The 24,906-nt window shown below is 44.9% G+C and overlaps 1 protein-coding gene across 3 annotated transcripts in view; it reads left to right on the top strand.

The window, feature by feature from the left end:
* The window catches only part of RGMB (repulsive guidance molecule BMP co-receptor b), a 48,624-nt gene that overhangs the window by 13,369 nt on the left and 10,349 nt on the right, over window positions 1-24,906 (top strand). For all 3 annotated transcript variants that reach the window (XM_084833796.1, XM_084833797.1, XM_084833795.1), the window contains one exon: window positions 5,744-6,252. In XM_084833796.1, the coding sequence (XP_084689922.1) occupies window positions 5,744-6,252 (509 nt within the window). The remainder of the gene's footprint in view (window positions 1-5,743; window positions 6,253-24,906) is intronic.

Below are 24,906 nucleotides of genomic sequence, written 5' to 3' on the forward strand. Positions count from 1 at the left end.
TTACATCAGACACAGATGCTTCTGTTCTCATGAGTATTTCCACATGGCTCTTCATCTTGATATTGTGATTAGTTTGTAAATTACTAACTAACATAAGCACCGCTGAATTTTACACCTTGTAAATATACTTATAGCAACCCTAAATGATTACAACCCTAATCTATTGGGAAGGTGTTGCATGGATCACATGTGATGTCATCAGACTGCCTATTAAGTGAACTTCACCCTGATACTCCTATGCCCAATTTGCCCAGCGCAGGTGGCTAAACCTCCCAGAACAGCATTCTTGTTTAGGACAACAAAACAGGTTGCAGTACTTCCTGGAGATGCTCCAGTGTGACATAAAGAGGAGTCATGCTATATAGTTTAAATTATCTCTTCCTAATTGAGCATATACTTCATACAAATGCAAAGTCATTTAAAATGCCTGGTGTTTCACTAGGCAGTGTAATTAATACTGTTCTGAAAAGTGGGGAGGCTTTGTATGTGGAGTGATGTTTCAGTCTCTTCATAAGTTTATCCAGGCTGGAATGCTGGAGCATATGAAAAGACAAGTGTTGAATGTATTTGCGACTGTTTTCATATGTTGGGGAGTGAGCATGCAAAAAAAAAAAAAAAAAAGGATTTGGTTATGTTGTTGCTTAGCATGCCTAGAGCATAGATCTGCAGTAATTTATTGAATGCTTTTCTATCAAAATCTACATAGGAAACCAATAATCATTTTGCCATTACCATCCTTTCTATCCCTCCCTCTCCCCACAAGGATCTGAAAGCTATCCATCTTTTACTTTGGAGACGAGATATTGGCATTTTGCCCCATCATAAGTTTACTGTATGTGCATTAGCTAGCTTTAATTTTTTGTAGGATGTCAGCACATATCACCCCAGTTATGGGTGTCAAATATACTGTGGATGATAATTCCCCAGGTGAAGAACCCTTGGTTATGACCAAGTGTTTTTTTTTGTAAAAAATGTGAGTACTGTGCTTCAAATCTGGACACGATACTAGAGAATGCTCTGGTTTTTTTTAAAGGTTTGATCAGTTTGTGGCAGAAAGCTGAAGTCCTGGCAGCCCTGTTTGGTTTTAAAATTAGCACTGAAATTCTATTACAAAGATATGGGGCACAACTGAGCTGAAGTTGAACAATTTTTAGTCCATCTAACTTCAAGTGGTATTTTCTTAACTTTCTCCTGTTGAAGAGCCCCCCTTGTACTCTCCCACTGACATGAGTAGGATCAGTGCTTAACTTTTGGCTACACTATATCGCTGGCGTTCCTGGATAGCTGTTGTACCAAGGTCTTTAAACCCATATTATCAGTCTTTTGTGGTAGTTTTCTGCCTTCACATTCTCGATTTCCTCTGTGCGATGTGATTATTCATCTTCTTTCCTTCCTTCAGTCTCCTACCCGTCCTCTCCTTTTACTTTCGGATACAGTCCATCAAGCCTTGAATCTGCAGGCAAGATTCATTGGACGTAACATGAAAAATTGCCCTAAAGTTTCAGAAAATCAAGACTGAATGTATATTCTTGATCATAATCAGCTAAATCTTAAGTGTAGACTTGACATTTCAAGTATTTGTTTCTTTAAACTTATGCATAATTTGTTTTCCCCCCAATGAGCCCCTGTTAGAAAACACAATATGAATACCAATTTTGTAAATTATTGCACGCAGGAATGTTGTTGGCATGTTAGATTCCCAGAGCCTGTTTTGAAAGGATAAATCCTATCTGAAGGCCCTCTTTTTCTTGTATCTTGCTTCCCTTTTCTGTGTGGGATTTGCCCTTTTTGTTTAGTTCTCCCCATGCTAATTTTTATTTCTTACATTTATCTCCCACCTTTCCTCCTCCAAGGTGATGTATATGGTTCCCTTCTCATTTTATCCTCAACAACCCTGTGAGGTAGGTTAGTTTGAGACACAGGGTCTGGGCCCAAAGTCAGCCATTGAGCTTTAGGGCTGAGTGGGGATTTGAACCTGGGTCTTCCCAGTCCTAGCCTAACACTCTAACCCAGGGGTAGTCCAAAACATTTGGAAGATGTCAACTCCCACAATTTCTGACCATTTGCCATGAAAGTTGTAATTCAAAACATCAGGAGGGCACCAGGTTGCCTACCCTTGCTCTAGCCTCCATACTACAGTGGTTGAAACCAAGGCCTCTTTCTTTCTGAGCTGTGGATAGTGTTCGGGTTAAGTATGGACGCTGTCTCTCTTCTCTCCCACCCACCCCAACCCCTTCTCTTGAAATGAAGAAATGGTTTTATTTATTTAATTTTTAAGGTTGGTTCTCCTTTTATTCAGGAGAACTTGTGATGTTCCTTCATCCCTTGTTTATACCTACATCAGTCTTGTCAGGCTGCAGCATTTGGGATTGGACAGAGGGCCGTGGGAGGCTCATGTCAAGCGCCTCTGCAGGGTCTGTGCTATACCATGCCACAGCATAGCTTTCCTCACCCAGGCGCCCCCCCAGATGTCTTTGGACTACAGCTCCCATCATCCCCAGTTGGCATGGCCATTGATGGGAATTGTAATGCAGCACATCTGGAAGGGCACCAGGTTGGGGGAGACTCCCCCTTACTCTACTGTGGCTGAAGTACAAAGCAGGAGTATGAATTGGCTTCTTCCATACTCTCTGTTGGTGGCTCTTTTATACATTAGGAAGCCTTATACCGAGTCAAGACTGTTGGTCCATCTAACCCAATACTGTTGACACTGACTGACAGCTCTCTAAGGTTTCACGCAGGATTCTTTCCTAGCCCTACCTGCAGATGCCAGGGATCAAACCTGGAAACTTCTGCATGCAAAGCAGGCGCTCTGTCACACTGAGCTATGGCCTCTCCCATTGGGCAAAATCCAGCGTTCAAGTTCTACTTGGAGGAAACCCATTGAAATGAATGGGACTTAAGCTAGTCATGATTAACTTAAGTTCCATTTATGTCAATAGATCTACTCTAAGTAGGACTTACATTGGATTTTGCCCATTGTTTTTAAAGAAGGGAACTTCGGCTAACCACTAGCTCCCGTGTGGGTTGGCCATGTCCACTGAATGTGTGTGCTAAAAGCATAATGGGTGAACCGGTCCTAGAGTGCACCCACTGGAATGTTCCGTCATATTGAGTCTACTAGGGTTCTGCAGGAGTCTGTGGTTTCAGAGGAGTTTCTTTTCGGAACACTGTAGAGACGGGGTAGGGGGGTGGGGAGTCCTTTTACTGGTACTAACTGAGCCAGCCTTTTTTCCAGAAGCCAGGCATTCATGACTGTAGTGTGAAGCTAGTAGAGTCTGGGTTCTCTCCCCCCCCCCCCCGTGAGTTGAATTGTAAATTTACCACCTGCCTTCCAAGGCCCCATTTCCCCTCAGGGTACCGGGCATAACTGCAGTGTGTGGTTTCTATAGTTAACAAATATTAAATCTGTCGTTTTAAATAATTATGGGACTGGCTAGGGTAGATGGGTGGAGGGTGGGGTGAAGTCCCATCTTTTGGTAAAGAAAGCAAGGTATTTGGGTTTCAGACAGGAAGGAAATCAGACTGGGTTTGAGGGCATGTATTTCCCCACCTCTCCATAAAGTGTAACTACGTGAATCTGTCTATTTCCTAGAATGCATGTGGTTTGTGTATTATATGTGTAATATCACTGCACAAACACAGAATCCTGCAAATCGAACCTTTCTTTTTAAAAAGGGCGGCAGCAGGGTGGGGGGAATATGGAATTCTTTAGAGCTGTAGAGAAATGTGAGGGGCTGAGTCTTTCTTGCTTTCTCTGTCTCTCATATCTGCTTGCTTTTTCTCTCCCTTTTTTGTCATCTAAACACAGTTTCCATACCCTTGACTCCCCCTTCCACTTACTCTCTGACAGCCCATCATTTTGTAAGCAACATTTTAGACTGTTTTGCAAATCTGAATCTTGGAAGTTGAACAAAGATACCGATTCCATAACCTCCTCAAATGCGTGATTCTGATTGTAGAATTATTTATTTATTTATTTATTTCATTTCTATACCGCCCAATAGCCGAAGCTCTCTGGGCGGTTCACAAAAATTAAAACCAAACAACACACAATAAAACATATAGAACATTAAAACCACAATATAACAATACAACCACAATAAAACCTAGCAGCAGTACAGGAGTTTAAAATACAGATTTAAAACAGCAAAGATAAAAATTTAGAAAGCTAAAATGCCTGGGAAAATAAAAAGGTCTTCACCTGGCGCCGAAAGGAGTACAATGTAGGTGCCAGGCGAACCTCACTAGGGAGCTCATTCCAGAGCCGGGGTGCCACAACAGAAAAAGCCCTCCTCCTAGTAGCCACCCGCCTCACTTCCTTTGGCAGGGGCTCACGGAGAAGGGCTGCTGCTGATGATCTTAAGGTCCGGGCAGGCACATATGGGAGGAGGCGATCCTTCAGGTAACCTGGCCCCAAGCCGTTAAGGGCTTTGAATGTTAACACCAGCACTTTGAATCGGGCCCGGAAATGGACTGGCAGCCAGTGCAGCTGGAAAAGTACTGGCGTAATATGAGCTCGCAGGCCAGTCCCTGTTAACAATCTTGCTGCCCTATTTTGGACCAGCTGAAGTTTCCGGACCGTTTTCAAAGGCAGCCCCACGTATAACGCATTGCAGTAATCCAGATGAGAAGTTACCAGAGCATGGATCACTGTAGCTAGGCTATCTCTGTCCAGATAAGGGCGTAGTTGGTATACCAGCCTAAGCTGATAAAAAGTGCTCCGTGCCACTGAGTTCACCTGTGCCTCAAGTGACAGTTCTGGATCCAAGAGCACCCCCATTTAGGATTAAGAATTTAGGATTTCTTGCTTCAAAACATTTTGGCTTCTTGTGTTGGTTTTGGGGAAGGAGGGATTTGTGTAGGATATACACAGCCCTTTTTATGAAGCCTTGGCCTTTATTTTTAAGTTAAAAGAAAAAAAACAATAATTATGATGCATTTGTATGTAGCCATTGGTTGTTTCATGTAATGTAATTTGTTCTCTGCAAATTAGATGCTGTATTAGAGACACTTAAGAAATAAATCTACAAACCACTTTTGGCTGCAATCCCAAGTACACTTATCAGGAAAAGAGGCTCATTTGTATGTGATGGAGAATTTGTTTCCATCAAACATGCACAGGATCAGGCTGCAAGTCATCAGCCAAATTAAATAATTTGTTGATCACAAATTGAGGCTGGAATCCTATGCACACTTACTTGGGAATACATCCTGTTTAAATCAGTGACACTTACTGCTGAGTAAACATGGAGGGGAAAGAGCTCCACATCTTGAGCATGCCTTTATGGCAGGGGTGGGCAACCTGGGGACCAATTTCCAGCCCCCCGACTCCCACTCTGCCACCACACTGCCTGCATAGTAAAAAAAAATGCTGCAGCAAACTGTTACAGAGACTCAAACGGGCCACATTTAGTGTGAATAAAGCAAAAAATGGTACTTTTGAGTCTCTGTAGCGGTGTTCTGCCAAATTTCAGCAGCAAGCAGCCAATGTCTTTTGGCCACTGCACAGGCGAATTTTAGCAGTTTGGGGGCCACATTCAAGGCCGTGGGGAGCCATGTGTTGCACACCCCTGCTTTATGGAATAGAAATTCACACTTTAGTAAGACTCATACCAGTATATCTTATTTGAGCCTGGGGTCTCACAAGGGGTTATCCTCAAGTGTTGGTGATTCTTTTGTCTTTCATTCCTCAGAGAATTATGCCAGATGTTAACATTTCTTCCTCTGTTCTCCTGCTTAGGTGATTGCCAGCTGCAAACACCATGTCGAATCCAGAAGTGCACCACAGACTTTGTATCACTGACTTCTCACCTAAACTCTGCCATTGATGGCTTTGATCTGGAGTTCTGCAAAGCCCTGCGTGCCTATTCCGCCTGCACCTACCGCAATTCCAAAGTCTGCCGAGGAAACCTGGTCTATCATTCTGCTGTATTGGGCATCAGTGATCTCATGAGCCAGAGAAACTGCTCCAAGGATGGCCCAACATCCTCCACTAACCCTGAAGTTACCCATGACCCATGTAATTACAGTGGCCGCCAAGGAGCCAGAGAACACCGTGGAGGAGAGCAAACTCCTTCCACTTACTTTTTCTGTGGCTTGTTTGGAGACCCGCATTTACGGACCTTTAAGGATCACTTTCAGACGTGCAAAGTGGAAGGGGCCTGGCCTCTCATAGACAACAACTACTTGTCGGTGCAAGTGACGAATGTGCCTGTGGTCCCAGGATCCAGTGCAACTGCAACAAATAAGGTACATATGGTCCCATGCATTCATGCCTGATTTCCAAAGTGAGTTTGGCAAAAAATACTGTCAAGATGCATTTTTGTTTTATTCTTAAGGACGGCAATGGTCTCAGGGTGCAATTCACAGCAAGTGAGATGAGCTTGAGTCTTGCTCATTTCTCTAAGGCACAGCTTGATTGGTCAACCTTAGACTGCACTTTCAAACTATTGATCCCAGATAGCTTTATTACTCAAGTGACGTGATTGGGTTTCCATGTTGGGCTTCTGTGTCTTGGTGAAGAAAATGGAGCGATTATGTTTGAGTGCCTGACGCTGAGTTCTGCATTTCAAAAACTGCTGTTGGGATGAGGTGATGGTGGGCATGCCCAAGTCACAGCTTTTGTGGGCCCTAATTACCAAGCCATCTTCTAGCACAACCTTGAGTGGGACGGAAAAGGCATTACCAGGAGGCTACAGGGGCAGTGGACAACAAATGTGGCACCAGTTGTTTAGCTAACATCTGGTGGAGAGTTGGAAAAGCAGTCAGACAAATCATGGCCAGAGGTGGGTGGTCAAAGGATGAATCTAGGATGAATCAGAGAAAGCTGGTTAATGTGGTGTAGTGGCTAGAGTGTTGGACTGGGAGTCAGGAGATCCAGGTTTGAGTCCCCACTCGGCCATGGAAGGTCATTGGGTAACTTTGGGCCAGCCACATACTCTCAGCCCAACCTACCTCACAGGGTTGTTGTTGTGAGGATAAAATGGAGGGGGGGATTATGTACGCCGCCTTGGGTTCCTTAAGGAGGAAAAAAGGCGGGATATAAATGTAACTAATAAATAAATAAAATTAAGGTGTGAATATAGCAACTATGCTGTGGCCAATGAAGGTTCTTTTGGTCTCCTGCATCATGGCCAGGGAATATTGGGTAGAGACTTGAGAGGGATGGCTGAGATAAGATGAGAAATGGATGGTGTATATGAACTTGTATAAAGGACAAGACTCTACAAAACATGAGGAAAAATGTGACTGGGTATAACTTAGAAGGAACTGCGTAATGTGTAAAATGCGTTTGTTTATGGTATCTCAGGGGCGTTGAGAATCTCTTTCAGCCCATGGGCCAAACAGAAGCCCTTGGGAGCCACATTCCAGTGGTGGGTGGGGCTGAAGGCAAAAGGGGGTGGGCCAGAAATATCAGCATATTGTAGTTTAAAGCTCTTACTGTCAGTAAGGAAGCCTTAGGAGAGGCATTTCAACCTTTTAGAAAGGGGAAAAAAAACTCCACAAAAGCCAGCAAACCACTAAACAATTGCCACCAGGGGAAAAGGAGGTGGGACCAGGGGAAGAGGGCGTGGTCATCTGGGCAAACCTGGAGGGCCTGATTGGAACCCCTGGAGGGCTGGATTTGGCTGCTGGGACTGAGGCTGTGCACTCTTGCAGTGTTTAAAAAAGGAGTGGGGAGAAAGGAGATAGTGCTCTCTTGGAGGACCACTAACCAATTCCTGACGGACCACTTTGTGCCTGCTGGTTTAAGTGTTTCTTGTAAAGAGTACTGTAGGAAGTAGACTTTGGCAGGATCAACAAGGTTATGTTAGAGAGCATACTTGGGATACAGAAGAGATCAGTTATGCTTTAACTGTTAAGACTTCCTGGATATGCGCTCATGCTTTGTAAATCTAAAAGCACATTGGACAAGGTGGATTCTAGTCCTTTAAAAAGTAGATTATACAATACTGATGTCAGCCCACCAGTGGGCTAAATGGCACTTCAAGCCATCCACTGTCTTAATTTCTCTGAGTAGTTAGATTAAGGACTAATTTATTTATTTATTTAAAATATTTCTTGGCTGCCTTTCAGGGTAGAAGCCCTCCCAAGGCTTGCAGCAATAAAATACATAAAAACAGTTAAAATATTAAAAGTGATAAAAACATAAAAACAATAAAACCAGAACAATGTTAACAGCAGTACCAGCAACAATAGTACTGTTGTTATGTTTGGACTAACAGTGTATTGACTATGTTTGTACAGATGTTTGGACTAACTCCAAACATCACACGTAATTGAGTCTGGGACTTTAATAAAGGTCAGTTGTTGCTCAGCATGCCAACACTGTCCAAAATCTGGACTTAAGGCTATTTGTTTAAAAACAAACCAACTAAAGCCATGATACCTCTTGATATGTATAAAGAACTTCTGCCTTGTTTAAAACGGGTGAGTTCTAAAGAACTATACCAGCTCCTATCAATTAACTGAACTAGTTTGCACATCACAACACTCCATGGTTTGTTAAGCCATAGGTTCTTGTGAATGAAGTGGCAGTGAGCGAGGATGTTAGTACTTGCTGCCCGATCCCTCCCACTGCAGCCAGGCAGAACTAAACAACCCAGGGAAGCTTTGTCCCTGGGTTGTGACATCTGAACCTGGAATTGTAGGTTGTTGGAGGAGAGACAACCCAGAGTTCAAACCTATGTTTTGTTTTTGGGTACTAACTCTGCGGTGTCTCTCTCCCAGTGTTCCAGGTTTGGACGTCATGATAAGCAACCCAGGGATGGAATGTCCCTAGGTTGTTTAGTTCAGTGGGAGTGGGCAGTCTATACTGGGTTGCTGTGACATGCAAATTGGGTCATTGTGTTTAAGAAATCACAGTTTTTATGTTGGCACTTCAAATCACATGCTTTAACACCGAACAGTGATGGACCTTAACTTCTGCTCATTTACGTTATGGCTGCTATTAGAAGTTCAAAACCTGGGACTTTTTTTTACATTGTAGCTCATGTTAAATATAATAACCTCCATACTAAAACATATACACGTCTGATTATCAGCTTCCAGCTTTCTAATTTCAGTCCTGTTTTCAAAGCAGTGGTGATCTCTCAAGGTAGGTTAGCATTAGGAATGCAAAAAGCTAAGATGTGATCTAGCCAAAATGTGCTCTCTTGCAAATAAGGTTTGCAAGGAATGTAAAGGAGATGGTCTGTGTGAGCAGGGTCTCACTTGGGCTCACTTCAGCATTTTAGGTGTACCTCTAAAACATTTTATATGTGCACAGTGAAATATACATGTACTGCAAAACATGTGTTTGCAAAAGCATATATTATCCAGGTACTCTGTTTACCAAGATAAGATTGGCAGCAACTCTTGGATGACTGCAAACAAAAATGGGATTTACTGTGGCCTAATGTTTGGATTGGCCTTCAAACATTATGCTGCCTCCCACCTTTTAAAACATGTCCATCCCACAAGGAGCATACTTTCTTCTCCAAGATTCCATAGTGTGTTTTGCTCCTTACAGAATTTGAACTTTTGGAGGACCTGGGAGAAAGGAAGAGAAGTGTCCACCTTTAAAAAAAGAAGAAACAACAACCGATGACTTTCCAAGAGGATGTTTTCACACCATAAAGCAATTTTTATGATCCTAAAAGATGTTTTAGACTGGTCACCAAACAATGACAACTCATGTTTATTTTGGCATTTCGGCATGACACTTGTTCTCTTAGTGGATGAATAGAAAGGTTTGAGAGTAGGTGAGCTGTCAGATATTGGTGTGGGTGCCCTTCCAAGTGCTGGGTACTCTTTATTACTGCGTATGTGGTTTTAAAGTTCGCCTTTCTTCCTATCCTGGCCCACAAGCCTGGGAAAAGTGCTGTGTTGGACACCCTTCCATTTAGTACCAGCAGGGGCAACCAAAAAATACTATCATCGACGTTAAGAAATTATTGATCCAACTGTCTTTCTGTATCCACAAGGAGGTTAAAATAGGCAGAAGGAATTAATGGTGTGTGTGTAGAGGCTTTCACTGTAGGATGTCTGAAAGAGATTTCTTGGCGCTGGTGATTCTATTGGAAGCTTTGAAGGCCTTGAGGTTTTACTTCCACTGCCAAGCAATTAAGCTTTTATCAGAACACCTTTGTGGGAATTCATGCACCATTCCTCCTGTCATGGCTGCTCCACATGACATACATTTGAAAGCCTTAATGCATTATTTGAAGCCCTTGACTTCCGTGCTTAAATTTTTCAGATGAGAGATGGGAAAGTCTTTTACCTTCTGGGGTTCTTTTCTCACTTTTATGCAGTTTTTCATGAATAAACCTTCCACCACTTTCAGGGAGGCCATGAAACTAGCTTAGTGATAACCACAACAAAGGGGTGTGTGTGTGCGTGCGCGCGCACACACGCATTTTTAGCTACCAAACCAAAGTTTTTGTAGTCAACTTGATCTGTCCCTGAATGTACACATATCAAGTGAGAATAATATTTTTTAAATTGAATCTTCAAAATGAAAGCTGGCATATTCAGGCTCCACAGAACTTTCTCAGTATGGATTTCTCATAAGAGAGAACTGGTTTAGGCTGGCTGCCATTTTAGATTGAGATTAGGGATGGCAGAAGCTGTGATTTTCAAGCTCACCTAAGTTTTCCAAAGGTCACTTCGAAGCTTGTTTCAGCTCTCTCATGTTTTCGGCCTGTTTTTCGGCTCGTTCGAATGGGGAAAATGCACATGTTTGTATGTATTTTCAAAAGTGTGCACTCCTCCCCATTGACTGAGGCGTGAAAATACTTTTTTTTTTTTTTTTTTTTAAAGTGCTTTTCAAAGTGCACATTTTTCTGAGTAGGCATTTATAGGATAGCACTGTACATTTCTTTTCTGCTACAAAGTCTCAGGGTGGGCGATGCCACTTAACTATCTGATAAAGCAATAAAATATTCCGTGCTATAGACCAAAATGAACTCATTCGCCCCACAGTATGCCTGTTCTGCGACCTCAGGGAAAGTAAATGGAAGCCATCATTCAGATTGTCATTTGGAAATACGATACATCGTGAAAGAAGACAGTAGTGTCATCCCACCCCCCAACACACACACAATTAAATAGCTTGCGTTTTTCTTTTTTAAAAGGGACACTTTTGGACGAAATGCAAATGATGGTTTAAAGAGAGTTCAAGGGAATGAGCTTGCACTAGTGTTACTCTTATTTAGGGAGCGGTGTGGGTTCTACTGCAACAGCCGTGCTGATCACTGAGTATGCCTCCAGTTGTGCTGGCTGATTTCTGATGTGTCCGCAGAAGGCTTTCAATGGGCAGGGGACTGGATATACAAGGGCTCTGCCCAATTACTCATCTTCCTGGAGGAGTAATTCAAGTATAAGTCACGGCAAAGTGCTGTGATCTGTAGCAGTCTTTTCCTCAGCACACTGTACTGACAGGGCATTTGCTGCAAGGCCTGTTGTTGCCTGGACAATTAGCTTGGTTGGATTTGAAGATCTTATAAGCGTACTTGTTTCCTTTAATAGTGAAGGTGTATAGAGATCAATTCCAAGTTGCTTTGTAGATTTCCCACAAGATGGGAGTACTCTGCAGCAAGAGCAATAATCTAGGTCATAAAGGGTGCAATCTTATACATGTTTAGACAAAAAAAAAGTCCTACAACTCCCAGAATGCTGAGACTTGTAGGACTTTTTTCTGTCTAAACATGCATAGGATTGCCCCCAATGTGGGCCTTGCATTAGAGTTGGCCTTTTCCATGTTCTCCTTGCGTGCCTTTTGCTTGCTGGCTGTTTTACTCTGACATGGTAACTGGCTACTCTCCTGTCTCTTCTCTTGGAAGTAATTCTTTATTTTGCTGGGCATGTTCCCAAGAGAGCCCAGGAGTGCTGCTCCCTGGTACCTGGCAAACTGTTGCCAGTATCAGAATTTTTCTTATTAGATGTGTTTTGTGTAATTGCTCTTATGCTAATAGTAAGGATAACCAGATTACTGAATAAAGGAGTTTCTTTATCTGCATGTATGTTCTACATGCCCTTGGAATTGTTTTTGTATCTGTAAGTGATGAACCCTCTGGGTTTTAATTTAAGGGATTTGTATCAAGGATAATTTGGGGAGGTAGGCCTAAATGATATCATGTCCAAGCCTGGTTTGGATGTACATATCTTGGCTTCCTCCTGGGTTGACAACACTTCCTGCATTAATGAACCATAGTTTCCTGTTGCATCCAAAATCAGGAAACCATGGTTATCAAGATCAGAACAAACCAAGAAGTAAAACAAACTTCAAACAGCTACCCTGGGAACATGATTGTATTGAGGATGCAGTATATAAATCAGAGGCTAGGAACCTCTTATAGCTCAGGAGCCAAATTCCATTTTGGAGAAGTTCTCGGGGATGCATTCCAGTACTGGGTGGGGCCAAAGGCAAAGTGGTATGGCCGAAACACTAAAAATACCAGCATATTTTAGCGTAAAGCACTTGCTGCCAGTAGGTAAGCCTTAGGAGTGGCATTTCAACCATGTAGAATTCAGAAAAACCAAACCAAAGCTAGGAAACCACCAAACAATTGGTGATGGGGGGAAAGTGGGTGGGGTGTTTGGACTTCAGGCCTGCGGTTCTCAACCCCAATCTAAATGGTACAAATAAGATTCTGGTTTGTTCTGATCTTGATAACCATAGTTTAGGAACATAGGAAGCTGCCTTACACTGACTCAGACCACCGGTCCATCTAGCTTAGTATTGTCTGTACTTGCTGGAGCTGCTCGTCAGAGTTTCAGATAGAAATCTTTCCAAGACCAACCTGAAGATGATGGGGCCAACATAGCCAGTAGTGAGGGATGATGTGAGTTGCATTCCAGTGACATCTGGAAGCCCCCATATCCCTCATCCCTGCCTCATTGGTCAAGAAAGTGGAGGGTAAGTTTCTTAAAATGAGCTGAAAAGGTTGGGAGAGGAGTGCATTTAGAGCTTCTCTACATTAAGCAAAAACCCTGCATCCTTACCAGAGCTTTCTGCTTTTGGTTTCTTTGCAGGATTATGATGGGCTCCTTTACAGAGCAGACACGTAGCCTGAATTGAGGAAAGTCCTTCCTCAGCAAGTTCTTTATGTTCCTGTGTGTTTCATTTTACAGCTGCTAGATGGCACTGTCATTCCGCATTATACCACTATGCTGGCATTTCACACGGCTGATAGATTGGAATAACGCCCCTTTTTGAATTATCTCCGATCTTTTTGAAAGCAGACTAAATGGGGGAAAGTGCGGGAGACGTCCTGGAGGTTGACAACATTGTGTAAAGGAGCCACTAACTTCCCTGAGTGACCAATCATGAGTGTGCAATAAATTGCTCATGTGGAGAAGCTCTCTGTCTGTGGAATATTATTATTATTATTATTTATTAAATTTATTAATCGCCCATCTGGCTGGTCTCCCAGCCACTCTGGGCAATGTACAACATACAATAAAAACAGTTTAAAACAATAAAACCCTACAGTAAAAACATTTTCTAAAATACCCTAACCCACCTCAAATGCCTGCCTGAACAACAACGTTTTTAATGCATGACGGAAGCTCATTAAAGAGGGGGCATGACGGAGTTCCCTAGGGAGGGAGTTCCACAGAGTGGGGGCCACCACAGAAAAGGCCCTCTCCCTTGTCCCCACCAGTCTAGCTGTCCTGGCTGATGGGACAGAGAGAAGGCCATCCGAGGCTGATCTTGTTAAGTGGCCTGCCTGGTGTTGCTGGAGGCGCTGCTCCTTAAGATAGGCTGGGCCGGAACCATATAGGGTTTTAAAGGTCAAAACCAACACCTTGAATTTGGCCCGGAAAACAACTGGTAACCAGTGCAACTCCTTCAGCACTGGAGTGATGTGATCTCACCGGTGGCTGCCTTTAATCAGGCGAGCCGCCACGTTCTGTACCAGCTGCAGTTTCCGAACCGTCTTCAAGGGTAACCCCACATAGAGCGCATTACAGTAGTCTAAACGAGAGGAGACCAGGGCATGTACTACCGATGGGAGCAGATGGTCGGGAAGGAAGGGGCACAGCTGCCGTATCAGATGGAGTTGATACAGCGCTGTCCGGCTCACAGCTGACACCTGAGCCTCCATGGACAGCTGGGAGTCCAAAATGACCCCCAGGCTGCAGACCTGGTCTTTCAAGGGTAGCCGTACCCCATTCAGCACCAGGTCAACATCCCCCAGCCTCCTCTTGTCTCCCACCAAAAGTACCTCGGTCTTGTCAGGGTTCAGCTTCAGCCTATTCCTCCCCATCCAGCCACTCACCGTCTCCAGACATTTGGACAGGGATTCTATGGCCAACCTTGGTGAAGATTTAAACGAGAGGTAGAGCTGCGTGTCATCCGCATATTGATGACACTGCACCCCAAACCTCCTGATGATAGCCCCCAGCGGCTTCACATAAATGTTAAATAGCATCGGGGAGAGGATGGAACCCTGTGGCACCCCACAAGTGGCCACGGGTCCGAAACCTCCTCTCCCAGTGTTACCCTCTGGTACCTGCCGGAGAGGAAGGACTGGAACCACCGCAATACGGTGTCCCCAATGCCCAACCCCTCCAGGCGGTCCAGGAGGATACCATGGTCAACGGTATCGAAAGCCGCTGAGAGCTCAAGGAGAACAAGGAAGGAGCATTCACCCCTATTCAGAGCCCTCCTCATATCATCTACCAAGGCGACCAAGGCCGTTTCTGTCCCATGCCCTGGCCTGAAGCCTGACTGAAATGGGTCTAGATAATCAGTTTCTTCCAAGTGTGCCTTCAACTGCACCGCCACCACCCGCTCAATCACCTTGCCCAAAAATGGCAGATTTGAGACTGGGCGAAAGTTGTTCAAAACTTGAGGATCCAAGGAGGGCTTCTTTAAGAGCAGTCTTATCACTGCCTCCTTGAGGGCTGATGGCATCACTCCCTCCTCAAGGGAGGCGTTCACCACCGCCTTGATCCCCTCACCCAGTCTCTCTCTGCAGCTCATAATGAGCCAAGATGGGCAAGGATCAAGTAAGCAGCTGGTCGGCCGTACCGATGACAGCACCTTGTCCACTTCATCAGGAGGAAGAAGCTGGAACCGATCCCACAAAACCGGTTTGCCACAGGCCGCCTCTTGCTCACTAACTGTATCCACAGCATGCAGAGTAACACACCTAATCTGATCAATTTTTTCTGCAAAGTGCCTTGCCAAGGCCTCACAGGAGGCCTTAGAATGCTCCAGTGGTTCCAGAGCCACAGGACCGACCAGGCTCCAGACCACTTGGAACAGCCTCCTGGGACAGCACTCTGCAGACGCGATAGAGGCAGCATAATATTCCTTTTTTGCTGCCTTCACCGCCACGTGATAGGCTGAAGATACAGCTCTAGCCCGTGTCTGATCGTCTTTGGAGCGAGACTTCCGCCACCGGCGCTCTAGCCGTCTCACCTCCTGTTTCAGAGCTCGTAACCGCGGATTGAACCATGGTGCAGTCCGAGCCCTGTTCCGAGGGAGAGGGCGTTTCGGAGCCACCTGATCTAATGCCCCAGTGATTGCGGCATTCCAACCACCCACCATGGTCTCGACCGAGTGGCCGTTGGCATGCCCCAGAGAATCCCCAAGCGCATTCAGGAATCCATTTGGATCCATAAGACGCCTGGGGCGGACCATTTTAATGGGTCCTCCACCCCTGCGGAGGGGTTGTGGAACCGAGAAGTCCAATGTCACCAGATAGTGATCTGACCATGACAAGGGGGTGGTGGATATACCCCCGACTTCCAGATCACTCCCCACTTTTCCAGAAACAAACACAAAGTCTAGTGCATGACCGGCTACATGGGTGGGCCCAGTTAGAATATGGTGCAGCTTCCAGGAGGCCATGGTCTCCATGAAGTCCCGAGGTGCTCCTGTGAGGATGGCCTCCGAATGTACGTTGAAGTCCCCCAACACCAGTAAGTTAGGGGACTGTACACGGAATATAGGTTGCTTATCCCTGTAGTAAAGATTCTGCAAACATGTCTGCAATAATTCTGCAATAACACTTCTCTGAAGTGTTATTTCTGATGTGTTGCAATACCTCTACTGAATTCTTATTTAATCCAGTTGTCATTCAGGTGACATTTTTAAGCAGGTTCATATGACAGTTTTTGTCCTGTACAATGTAAACATCCCTTCGGACTGACTGGTATTTCAGAGAACTAGTTTCCCAGTTCTCAAAAGAGCTGTGTTCCAACAGCTTTTGTTGGACAAAACAGATGATTGGAATGACCCCAGGGCAAAGTGATTTTTCTTTGAACTGGAAACTCCCAACTGGAACATGTGTAACAATTAATGCGGCAGACCTTTGTTGGGAAATGCACGCCAACTCGGGTTTGCACTTCACGATTAACGGCAGGCTGTGCAAGCAAATTATCTTTGGTTGTGTGTGGGTGGCAGGGCGCCAGCAAACTGGCTGCGTGGGGAATTGGCTGTCTTGCTGTGCAATCCTGTGCAGGTCTACTCAGATGTAAGTCCCACTGAGTTCAGCGACGTATTTCCGGCTGAGTGTGTATGGGATTGGAAGCCTTAACACCCAATCTGATGAATTGTCGCCTTTCGCAGGTGTAGAGCAAGGCTTGTGTTGCATTGTGCGCTAAGCATGTTCTTGCCAAGCGACAAGTCAGTCTTGCTGACTGGCTCTACCTTACATGCCCGGAACCCCTCATTCCCTGTAACTGCTCTTACTTTTTGGCTAGTACAAATGTGGAGGCCGCTTTGAGGCATTAAGGGGTAAAATCCAACGCAAGCCCTAATTAGAGTAGACCGATTGAAATGAATAGGACTTAAGGCATTCATGACTAACTTAAGCCTGATTCATTTCAGTGGGTCTACTCTAAGTAGGGCTTGCAGTGGATTTCACCGAAGGTCTACAGCGGGGGTGCACGCCCTGTGGGCTGCGTGTGGTTCCCCCGTGGCTTTGGGTCCACTGCCCTGGGGTGCATGCCCCTCTGCTGCTGAATTCCCACTGAATGTACTGTTGCTACCAGTGATACAGATTGCTTGTTCCTCCCTGGAAAGAGCCACCTGTATGAAGATCTCTTGAGGAAGGGAATATGTATGTTGCCCCTTCCCCATCATCACCCGTGGCCCTCAGGGCTGAAAAGGCTGTGTGGCTCTGGGCTATTGGAGGCTATGCAAGAGGGTGTGAGAGGCTGTGCTCTCTACTCTCTCCCCTAATTTGGGTGTACACCTGCCCTTGCGCGCTCTGGGAAGATGAGGCGGCCACTTCTGGCGAAGAAGTGCTAATGGCTGTTCTGGTGTGGAGTGGTGGGCCCTGGGCCAGGGCACAATGCCAGTGCAAACATGCCACTTCCTCCTTTTGCGATCCATCCTATTGCCTGATTCTGTGAGCCACAATGAATTCGTCTAAAGCTGGGATGCACAATCTCCCCCCCCCCCAATCCCTATGCTGGCTGTGTTAGCTGGGGGCCTGGGAGCTGCTCAGACATGTGCAGTCACACAGGCACACATGTTGGGGTGAGGCTGCTTCGGGGTCGCTGAGGGGGGAGGGGAGACTGAAGCCTCTGCCACCACTCCCCCAGCAACCCCAACAAGCATTGCTGTTTTTGCGCCACCATTAGCAATGCAGTAGTAGCAGTGCTGGCTGCTTGTGGGGGGAAGAAGAGTAGGCTTTAGCTTCCTCCACCCTCTGGGTGACCCGAACTGGCATTGCTGCTTCTGGGCTGCTGGGGGGACAGGGGAGAGGAAGATTTCGTTTTCTCTCCCTCCCAGTGATTCCAGCTAGCACTGCTTCTTCAATGCCATTAGGTGCTGTATAACACCGATGGGGCCTAAACCCAATGGAGTATTGCCTCCACAGGATTGCAGATACAGACTTCCAGTGTTCTAGATCAGTCTGGCCATGACTCTGAACAACTCACACTGGATGGATCTCTCCTGGAATCTTCCCTATACAGATGGCAAACAGTAAAAGGGAAATGGGAGCATTTTCTTAAATACCTTGATGGAATAATTAACATTAAGATTGGCCTCCGGGCTGCCTGTGTTTACTTCGTTGCCTCTATGTTGGTTTCACTTCCTTGAACTAGAAACTGGGAGCAACAGAAAGGTTGTCGAGTTTCAGTGTCGTTGGAATTGCCATCTTTGTAACTGCTTGCGCGTGTGTAGGGTTTGTGGGATCTTGTTTCTCTTCATATTTCCCCACTTCTCAAGGATGTTGAGGGCACATACTCTGGCTGGGGAATGCTGGGAGTTGTAGGACTTTTTTCTTTCTAAACCTGCATAGGATTGCACCCTGAATGCCTTATCTCACGTTTTAGTAACTCCAATTAACCATCATTCCCTTCAGTAGCATCAGTAGCTTCTGCCCTCTAAAATGCTGTTGGAACTTAGGCATCAGTCTTATGTCAGAAAATGCAAGAAGTGAAAATACCGAAGAGTGAACCTTCTGTTGATTCAAACTGCCGGTTCAGCAGTCTGTATGACTACTGTGCTTTGAAAAGATAGATAGATATGCCAGCTAGGCAGACCTGTTCCTGGGTTGCATTTTACTTGCAAGTCAGTTATAGAAGATATACAGTTATAGAAGAGAACTTGCAACAGCAACATATACAGTGTGTCTGTGGCCACAATGGGAACCTATCCTTTGTGTTCATCAGTACTGAAAGGTATTTGCATAGGGGTGTGTGCAGTTATTACTCCTTTTGTCATTCCTGTTCTTCTGTTAAGGAGAAATTATATCAGTACAGCAACAACATTCAGCAACTGCATGGTGCTGAATGTCTGTACTCCCAAAATGAAATAGAGTCCGACCATTTTAAATGGGTAGAGACATTAAATAGCTGTGAACTGCCCAGAATTTGTTTTTTAAAAAATGATAGAAAAATAAAAATAGAGCCACACCTTAATCTGAAATGGAAATAAGCACTTTTAAAAGTCTCTATAGAGCAGAATTTGAAAAAATGTTTGTGGTCAATGTCTATTAAATGCTCAGGAAGCAGAATGTCCCATACCGAAGATCACAGCCTTCTATTCTGTGTTAAATAGACCAGAGGAAGTTACCAACCCCAGTTCTGTACTCAACAATAATGTGGAGCAGAATTTCTTTCCCTGCTGGATCTTTCTGTGGATCTCCCCCCACCGCATTTTTGAATTTATTATTTTCTAAAATTAATGTATAACATATGGATACAACACCAGTCAAACTGGCGAGTTTCAAAGTTGTCATCAACTTTTTTCCAAGTGACTTCCCCAACGAAACACACCTGTGTGCATAGTACAATGTATAACATATGCACAGCTTTCTGGGCATGCTAAAATGAATATGTTAGCAGTTTTCAGTGCCTTCATATTTTTAATGAAAACTTAAACAACGTAAGGAAGGTGCATGCTATTGGGTTGGCATGTCTTTATAAATTTTTCCCTAAAAATAATTTCCAAATAAAGCTTTGCATTTGTTTTCAATCTAACATTTTAAAGCACTTGCAGTATGTTTTTAAATCTTTTCCCCTCCCCTATTTCAAATGTTTCAGTTCAGTTATTCCTGGAAGTTGGGGATATTTGTACAGCACATAAAATTAACATTTGATGTACACTAAATGTAAGTCAAACATGATAAACCTTCTCTGTCAATTATAGGATATTGGGAATGTTCCTATCCAATATTTTTCCAGAAAATCTGACTCTTCATTACCATCAGGGGTTAGATTCTCCAACAAAAATCACACACTGACAGTTTACTAAAAATAAATTAATCTGAACAACCATGATTGAGTATAACAAGGGAGTGAAAATGTGTCAAAGCAAGCTTGCAAACGGCTACTTGCCTATTTGCATATAGTGGGTAAAAATCCCCCTCAAGCAAGGAAGACAACGATCCGGTGGATCCACAGTTGGCTACAGAATCGGACTCAGAGTGCTTATCAATGGGACCTTCTCAAACTGGGGAGAGGTAAAAAGCGGGGTACCGCAGGGCTCAGTCCTGGGCCCAGTGCTCTTCAACATTTTTATTAATGACCTGGAGGAGGTGGTGCAGGGAATGCTGATCACATTTGCGGATGATACAAAATTGGGTGGGATAGCTAGCACCCTGGAAGACAGAAACAAAATTCAAAGTGATCTTGATAGGCTGGAGTGCTGGGCAGAAAACAACAGAATGACATTTAATAGGGACAAATGCCAAGTTCTGCATCTAGGAAAAAGAAGCCAAATGCACAGTTACAAGATGGGGGAGACTTGGCTCAACAGCACTACAAGCGAGAAGGATCTTGGAATTGTTGTCGATCACAAGCTGAATATGAGTCAACAATGTGATGTGGCTGCAAAAAAGGCAAATGCTCTTTTGGGCTGCATTCATAGAAGCATCGCTTCCAAATCCCCTGAAGTACTAGTTCCCCTCTACTCAGCACTGGTGAGGCCTCACCTTGAGTACTGTGTCCAGTTCTGGGCACCAAACTTTAAGAAGGATGCAGACAAACTGGAGAGGGTTTAGAGGAGGGCAGTGAAGATGATCAGGGGACTGGAAACAAAGCCCCATGAGGAGAGACGGAAAGAACTGGGCATGTTTAGCCTTGAGAAGAGAAGACTGAGGGGAGATATGATAGCGCTCTTCAAGTACTTGAAAGGTTGTCACAGGGAGGAAGGCCAGGATCTCTTCTTGATCATCCCAGAGTGCAGGACACGGAATAATGGGCTCAAGTTACAGGAAGCCAGACTCCGGCTGAACACCAGGAGAAACTTCCTGACTGTTAGAGCAATATGACAATGGAACCAATTACCTAGAGAGGTAGTGGGCTCTCCCACACTGGAAGCATTCAAGATGAAGCTGGACAGCCACTTGTCAGGGATGCTGTGACTTGGATTCCTGCATTGAGCAGGGGGTTGGACTCGATGGCCATATAGGCCCCTTCCAACCCCACTATTCTATGATTCTGTGAGTTTTGCAAATTGGATGGTAGTTTGGTCTTTTTAGGCCGCCAGTCTGCAACAAATGCCAAACATGGATATGTGTGGGTAGGCAGATGGTTTTTGGATTTATTTATGAAACTGTTATTGAGGGATTCCTAATCTCTGTAGAAGTTATCTTGTGATCTATGGAATGCTGTCTGTTCCTAAGTCAGAATTGGCTGGAGTTGCCTGTACAAATACAGTACTGCACATACAGTGTATAAGCCAGTATCATCCCTAAGTTGCAGGCTGGGTAGGTTTGTCATTTCAACAGGAGGTATTTGCTCCCCACCACCGCCACCAGCATTCCCTTCGCTGCTGGGTCAGGTTTTCACTTTTGCTGTTGCGTCGATAGCTGGACTCTTGTCCTGCCTTGCCTCCCTAGATGCCACTGGCTGATCTGTAGTGATGTCAGAGCTGGACTTTGCCTTTAGAGAGGCCAAAGTTCTATGGACGCCATTTGGCGTAGCTGCTTTCATGTTACGTAGAGGGCTCAGAATCGAGAGGTGAAGCAGGTGGAATAGTGTGAAGTGTGGGTGTTGAACCTCTTTCAGCCTGAGCCTGAATTCAGTTTCCGAGAAGCTCTTGGGGGCCACATTCCACCGGTGGGTGGGGCCAAAGGCATGCAACAAAACATACCAGCATATTGCAGTTTAAAGCTCTCACTGCCAGTAACTAAGCTTAGGAGAGGCATTTCAAGCTTTTAGGACAGGAGGGAAAAGTGCAAAAGCTGGGAAACAACCAAACAATTAGTGGGAAGGGGGTGGGGCCAGGGAAGGGGGCATGGCTATCTGGGGGGGGTGGATTGAGAGCCCAGGTGAGCTGGATTTTTCCTGTGGGCCTGAGGTTCAACACACCTCTGCTGTAAAGTTTGAGTTCCAAGGTCTGTGAGCCACGTTGGTTCAATTTAACTTCACAAAATGTTCTGCACGTGGAAATGATTATTTAGCCCATTTCAGATTTCCTCTGTGTGTACAGTAAATCATGTAGAGAAATGGGAAGCAGGGCCGTACCGATCACACACACCCTGGCTTCTGGTGCTACCCCTGACATGTTGCTCGTATGTTCAGTGCTATGTCTGGAAGGGGTGCCTGTGTGGGTACAGTTACATGGACATAGGCGCTCAACAGGATCAGGACTCTGGTACAACAAGGAATCCATTGCCGATGTTGCACTGAGTGCATTTATACATCAAAGGGGCAGGGGCATGTGGCATACATTGTCAGGGGGGTGGGGCCAGTGCTGCGGTCCCACTCCTCCCTGTGTTCATCCTACTTGTGGAGGAGGTCTGAAGAGAGCTCATGTAGGGGCAGGTTACTTGAGTGCTTTTGAAGCGTCTCAGTGGAGGCACACAGGCTCTACTCGTATCTAGTGAGGGACCGAGGGCGAGTTATTACTTTATTCCATCAGATATTACTTTAAAAGTGTGTCTAGCACCTATGTCTTTTTTAATTCCTTCACTTTTACTCTAGAGTAGGTATAGGGCCCCCAATCTGGATTGGGGTCCTAGTGCAGGGGGTGGGATTAAGATCAGGGTCCCTGCACCTACTCTAGAATACAGATGAAAAGAGGACATAGCTGCTAGACATAGACTTAAAGTAATGTTGGCCCTAAGGCAACCTTGTGATTTGGGATTTGAACCTTATGCATTAAGTATAGAACACAAGTGTTTGTATTGCAGGTTATCTCTGCAGAACTTGGATTTATGGCAGGTGTATCTTGCTAGTGAGCTGGGAGGACAGAATGGAAGTATTAAAAATGAATGAGCCAGAGCCAAAGTAGTTTGGGAGGAGGGTTGACTCTGTGGGGGTGGGTGGGGGAGGTGAAATGTTTAACAAAGGCATTGATGTTTTAAATGCACAGCAATATTATCTATCAATAATAAATGGTGTGGTATAGAGCAAATGTGCTAGAGTAAGTTATTGCAGTTTATGGATTAGGTCAGAGAAACAAGTAAGCAATGCAGATGTTGTTTAGAGGTTCAGAGACTTTTAAAAAAGCAGTTCCATGAACATGCTCAAAGGGGGGAGGGTTGGGGAAGGGGGTGTATTGAATGGTTTTGTTTCAAGAAACCTTTAAGGGCAGTGATTTGACAGAGCAGCCCAGAATGTAGCGAGATGGGGTTCTTCTAAGAGGATACCTACTCTGAGCTCAGTTCTGTTGCTGAGGAAGAAATGCATTTGCCGCTCCCTTGTAACTACTGCAGCAGTGTGCAAGAAAGATGCATGTATAGCTCCATCTTGAATTGGGTTGACTTGCCCTTGGGACTCTGCTAGCCGAAGTGATGGATGATCATGAGGGTGTGTGTGTAATGCTACCTTAAGAGCTGTAAATTCTGCCCTGCCTCCCTTTCACAGTTAAGAACAGGATAGCATGTTTGTACGCTGGTCTTCTGTGTCAGTTCAGCACTTTTGCTGAGGTAGGTTTAATCTAGTGGGTGCCATTCATTCCTTGTTTATGGGGGTCTTTTTTGATGTTTTTAAAGGATGTGTTTTTATGTTTTAGCTATAATTTTGTATTTGTATTTTATTGTTAGTTGCCTTGAGCGCTATTTTTAGTGGAATGGCAGGGTATAAATTTAATGAATAAATTCAAGTGTGTGTGTGTGAGAGAGAGAGGGAGAGAGAGAGAGAGAGAGAGATCAGGTGCTTGAGAGTCTGGCTGTGGCATTTTCTCTCACTATTAGAGAAGAACTGCTATGGTGTCTACTTCCAAGTTTAGCTTCCAAGCACATCTTTGAAACTATGGGAAAAAAACTGAGGCAGGTAGGGAGCATGAGGGTGTGTGTGGAAAGATAGTTGAAGCTTTCACTGTTCATCTTGCCCTTGTTAATACTTCCTGAAATATTCTGTCTTGATGGATTTATTCATCCTTGAATCCTGAAGCAGCCTTCCCCAATCTCTGTTAGGAGTTAGTCAGACGTCTTCCCTCTTGCTGTGCCCAAATAATTTTTTTAACTGTTTTATGGCTTCACTTTTTTGCAGACAGGAGCATATTGTCTTGGAAGAAATGTTGTTCTTCACCCCTGCATGTCTCTCTCTGTGTGTAGCTGTCATTGTGCCCTGGAAAATGGGTCGCATTTGGGTTATGCCTGGGGAAAAAGTCTAGGGCAGAGGTTCTCAAACTGTAGTCCACAGGTGACTGGTGGCCCATGAACTCAATTCAGGTAGTCCTCAGAAAGGTTGCAAAACAGTCAAGGATATCGATATTTGATCCTGCACTTGATTAATATTTCTGAGGACAGAGCTCAAAAATCAGGCCCTGTTCAAAATGGTGCTAACAAGGCCCAGTCTACTTATTTTTCATGTAGAATTTACCAGTTACATGGGCTTTTCTCAGCAGCCTGGCCTGGGGTCGGTGTTTTCCATAATACAGCATTAGTTTCGACTCGATGCTGGTGCTGAAGAAAGAAAGAAAGAAAGAAAGAGTTACAATGCAGATTATGTGTACATGCTTTGATTTGTAAAACAAATGGTTCAGCCAAGACCTGCAGCATTTTTCAAGGTGTCCACAGAGGGAAAACGTTCTGAGAAATGCTGTTGTAGGCACACTGGACATTTCTAAGGTAAAGGTAAAGGTGTCCCCAACCAGTCGTGTCCAACTCTAGGGTGTGGTGCTCATCTCCATTTCTAAGCTGAAGAGCCAGCGCTGTCCGAAGACGTTTCCGTGGTCATGTGGCCGGCATGACTGAACACCGAGGTGCACGGAACGCTGTTACCTTTCCCGCCAAAGCGGTACCCATTTATTTACTTACAATTTCTTGCTTTTGAACAGCTAGGTTGGCAGGAGCTGGGACTGAAGACGGGAGCTCACCCTGTCACGTGGCACTCGGGTCTCGAACTGCTGTCCTGCCGACCTTCCGGTCTGCAGTTCAGCGTCTTAACCACTAAGCCACCGTGGCATTTCTACACCAGCCTAAAATTCTGCATTTAAAATGGGGCTTTCTGCTTCAGTTTTAAGTGCAGGACCACAACTGACTCCCTTTACATGTGCTT

The sequence above is a fragment of the Heloderma suspectum genome, chromosome 2 (assembly GCF_057233095.1).
Source record: "Heloderma suspectum isolate Gila_16-S chromosome 2, 16-S_ref, whole genome shotgun sequence".
In the NCBI taxonomy this organism is placed as follows: Eukaryota; Metazoa; Chordata; class Lepidosauria; order Squamata; family Helodermatidae; genus Heloderma; species Heloderma suspectum.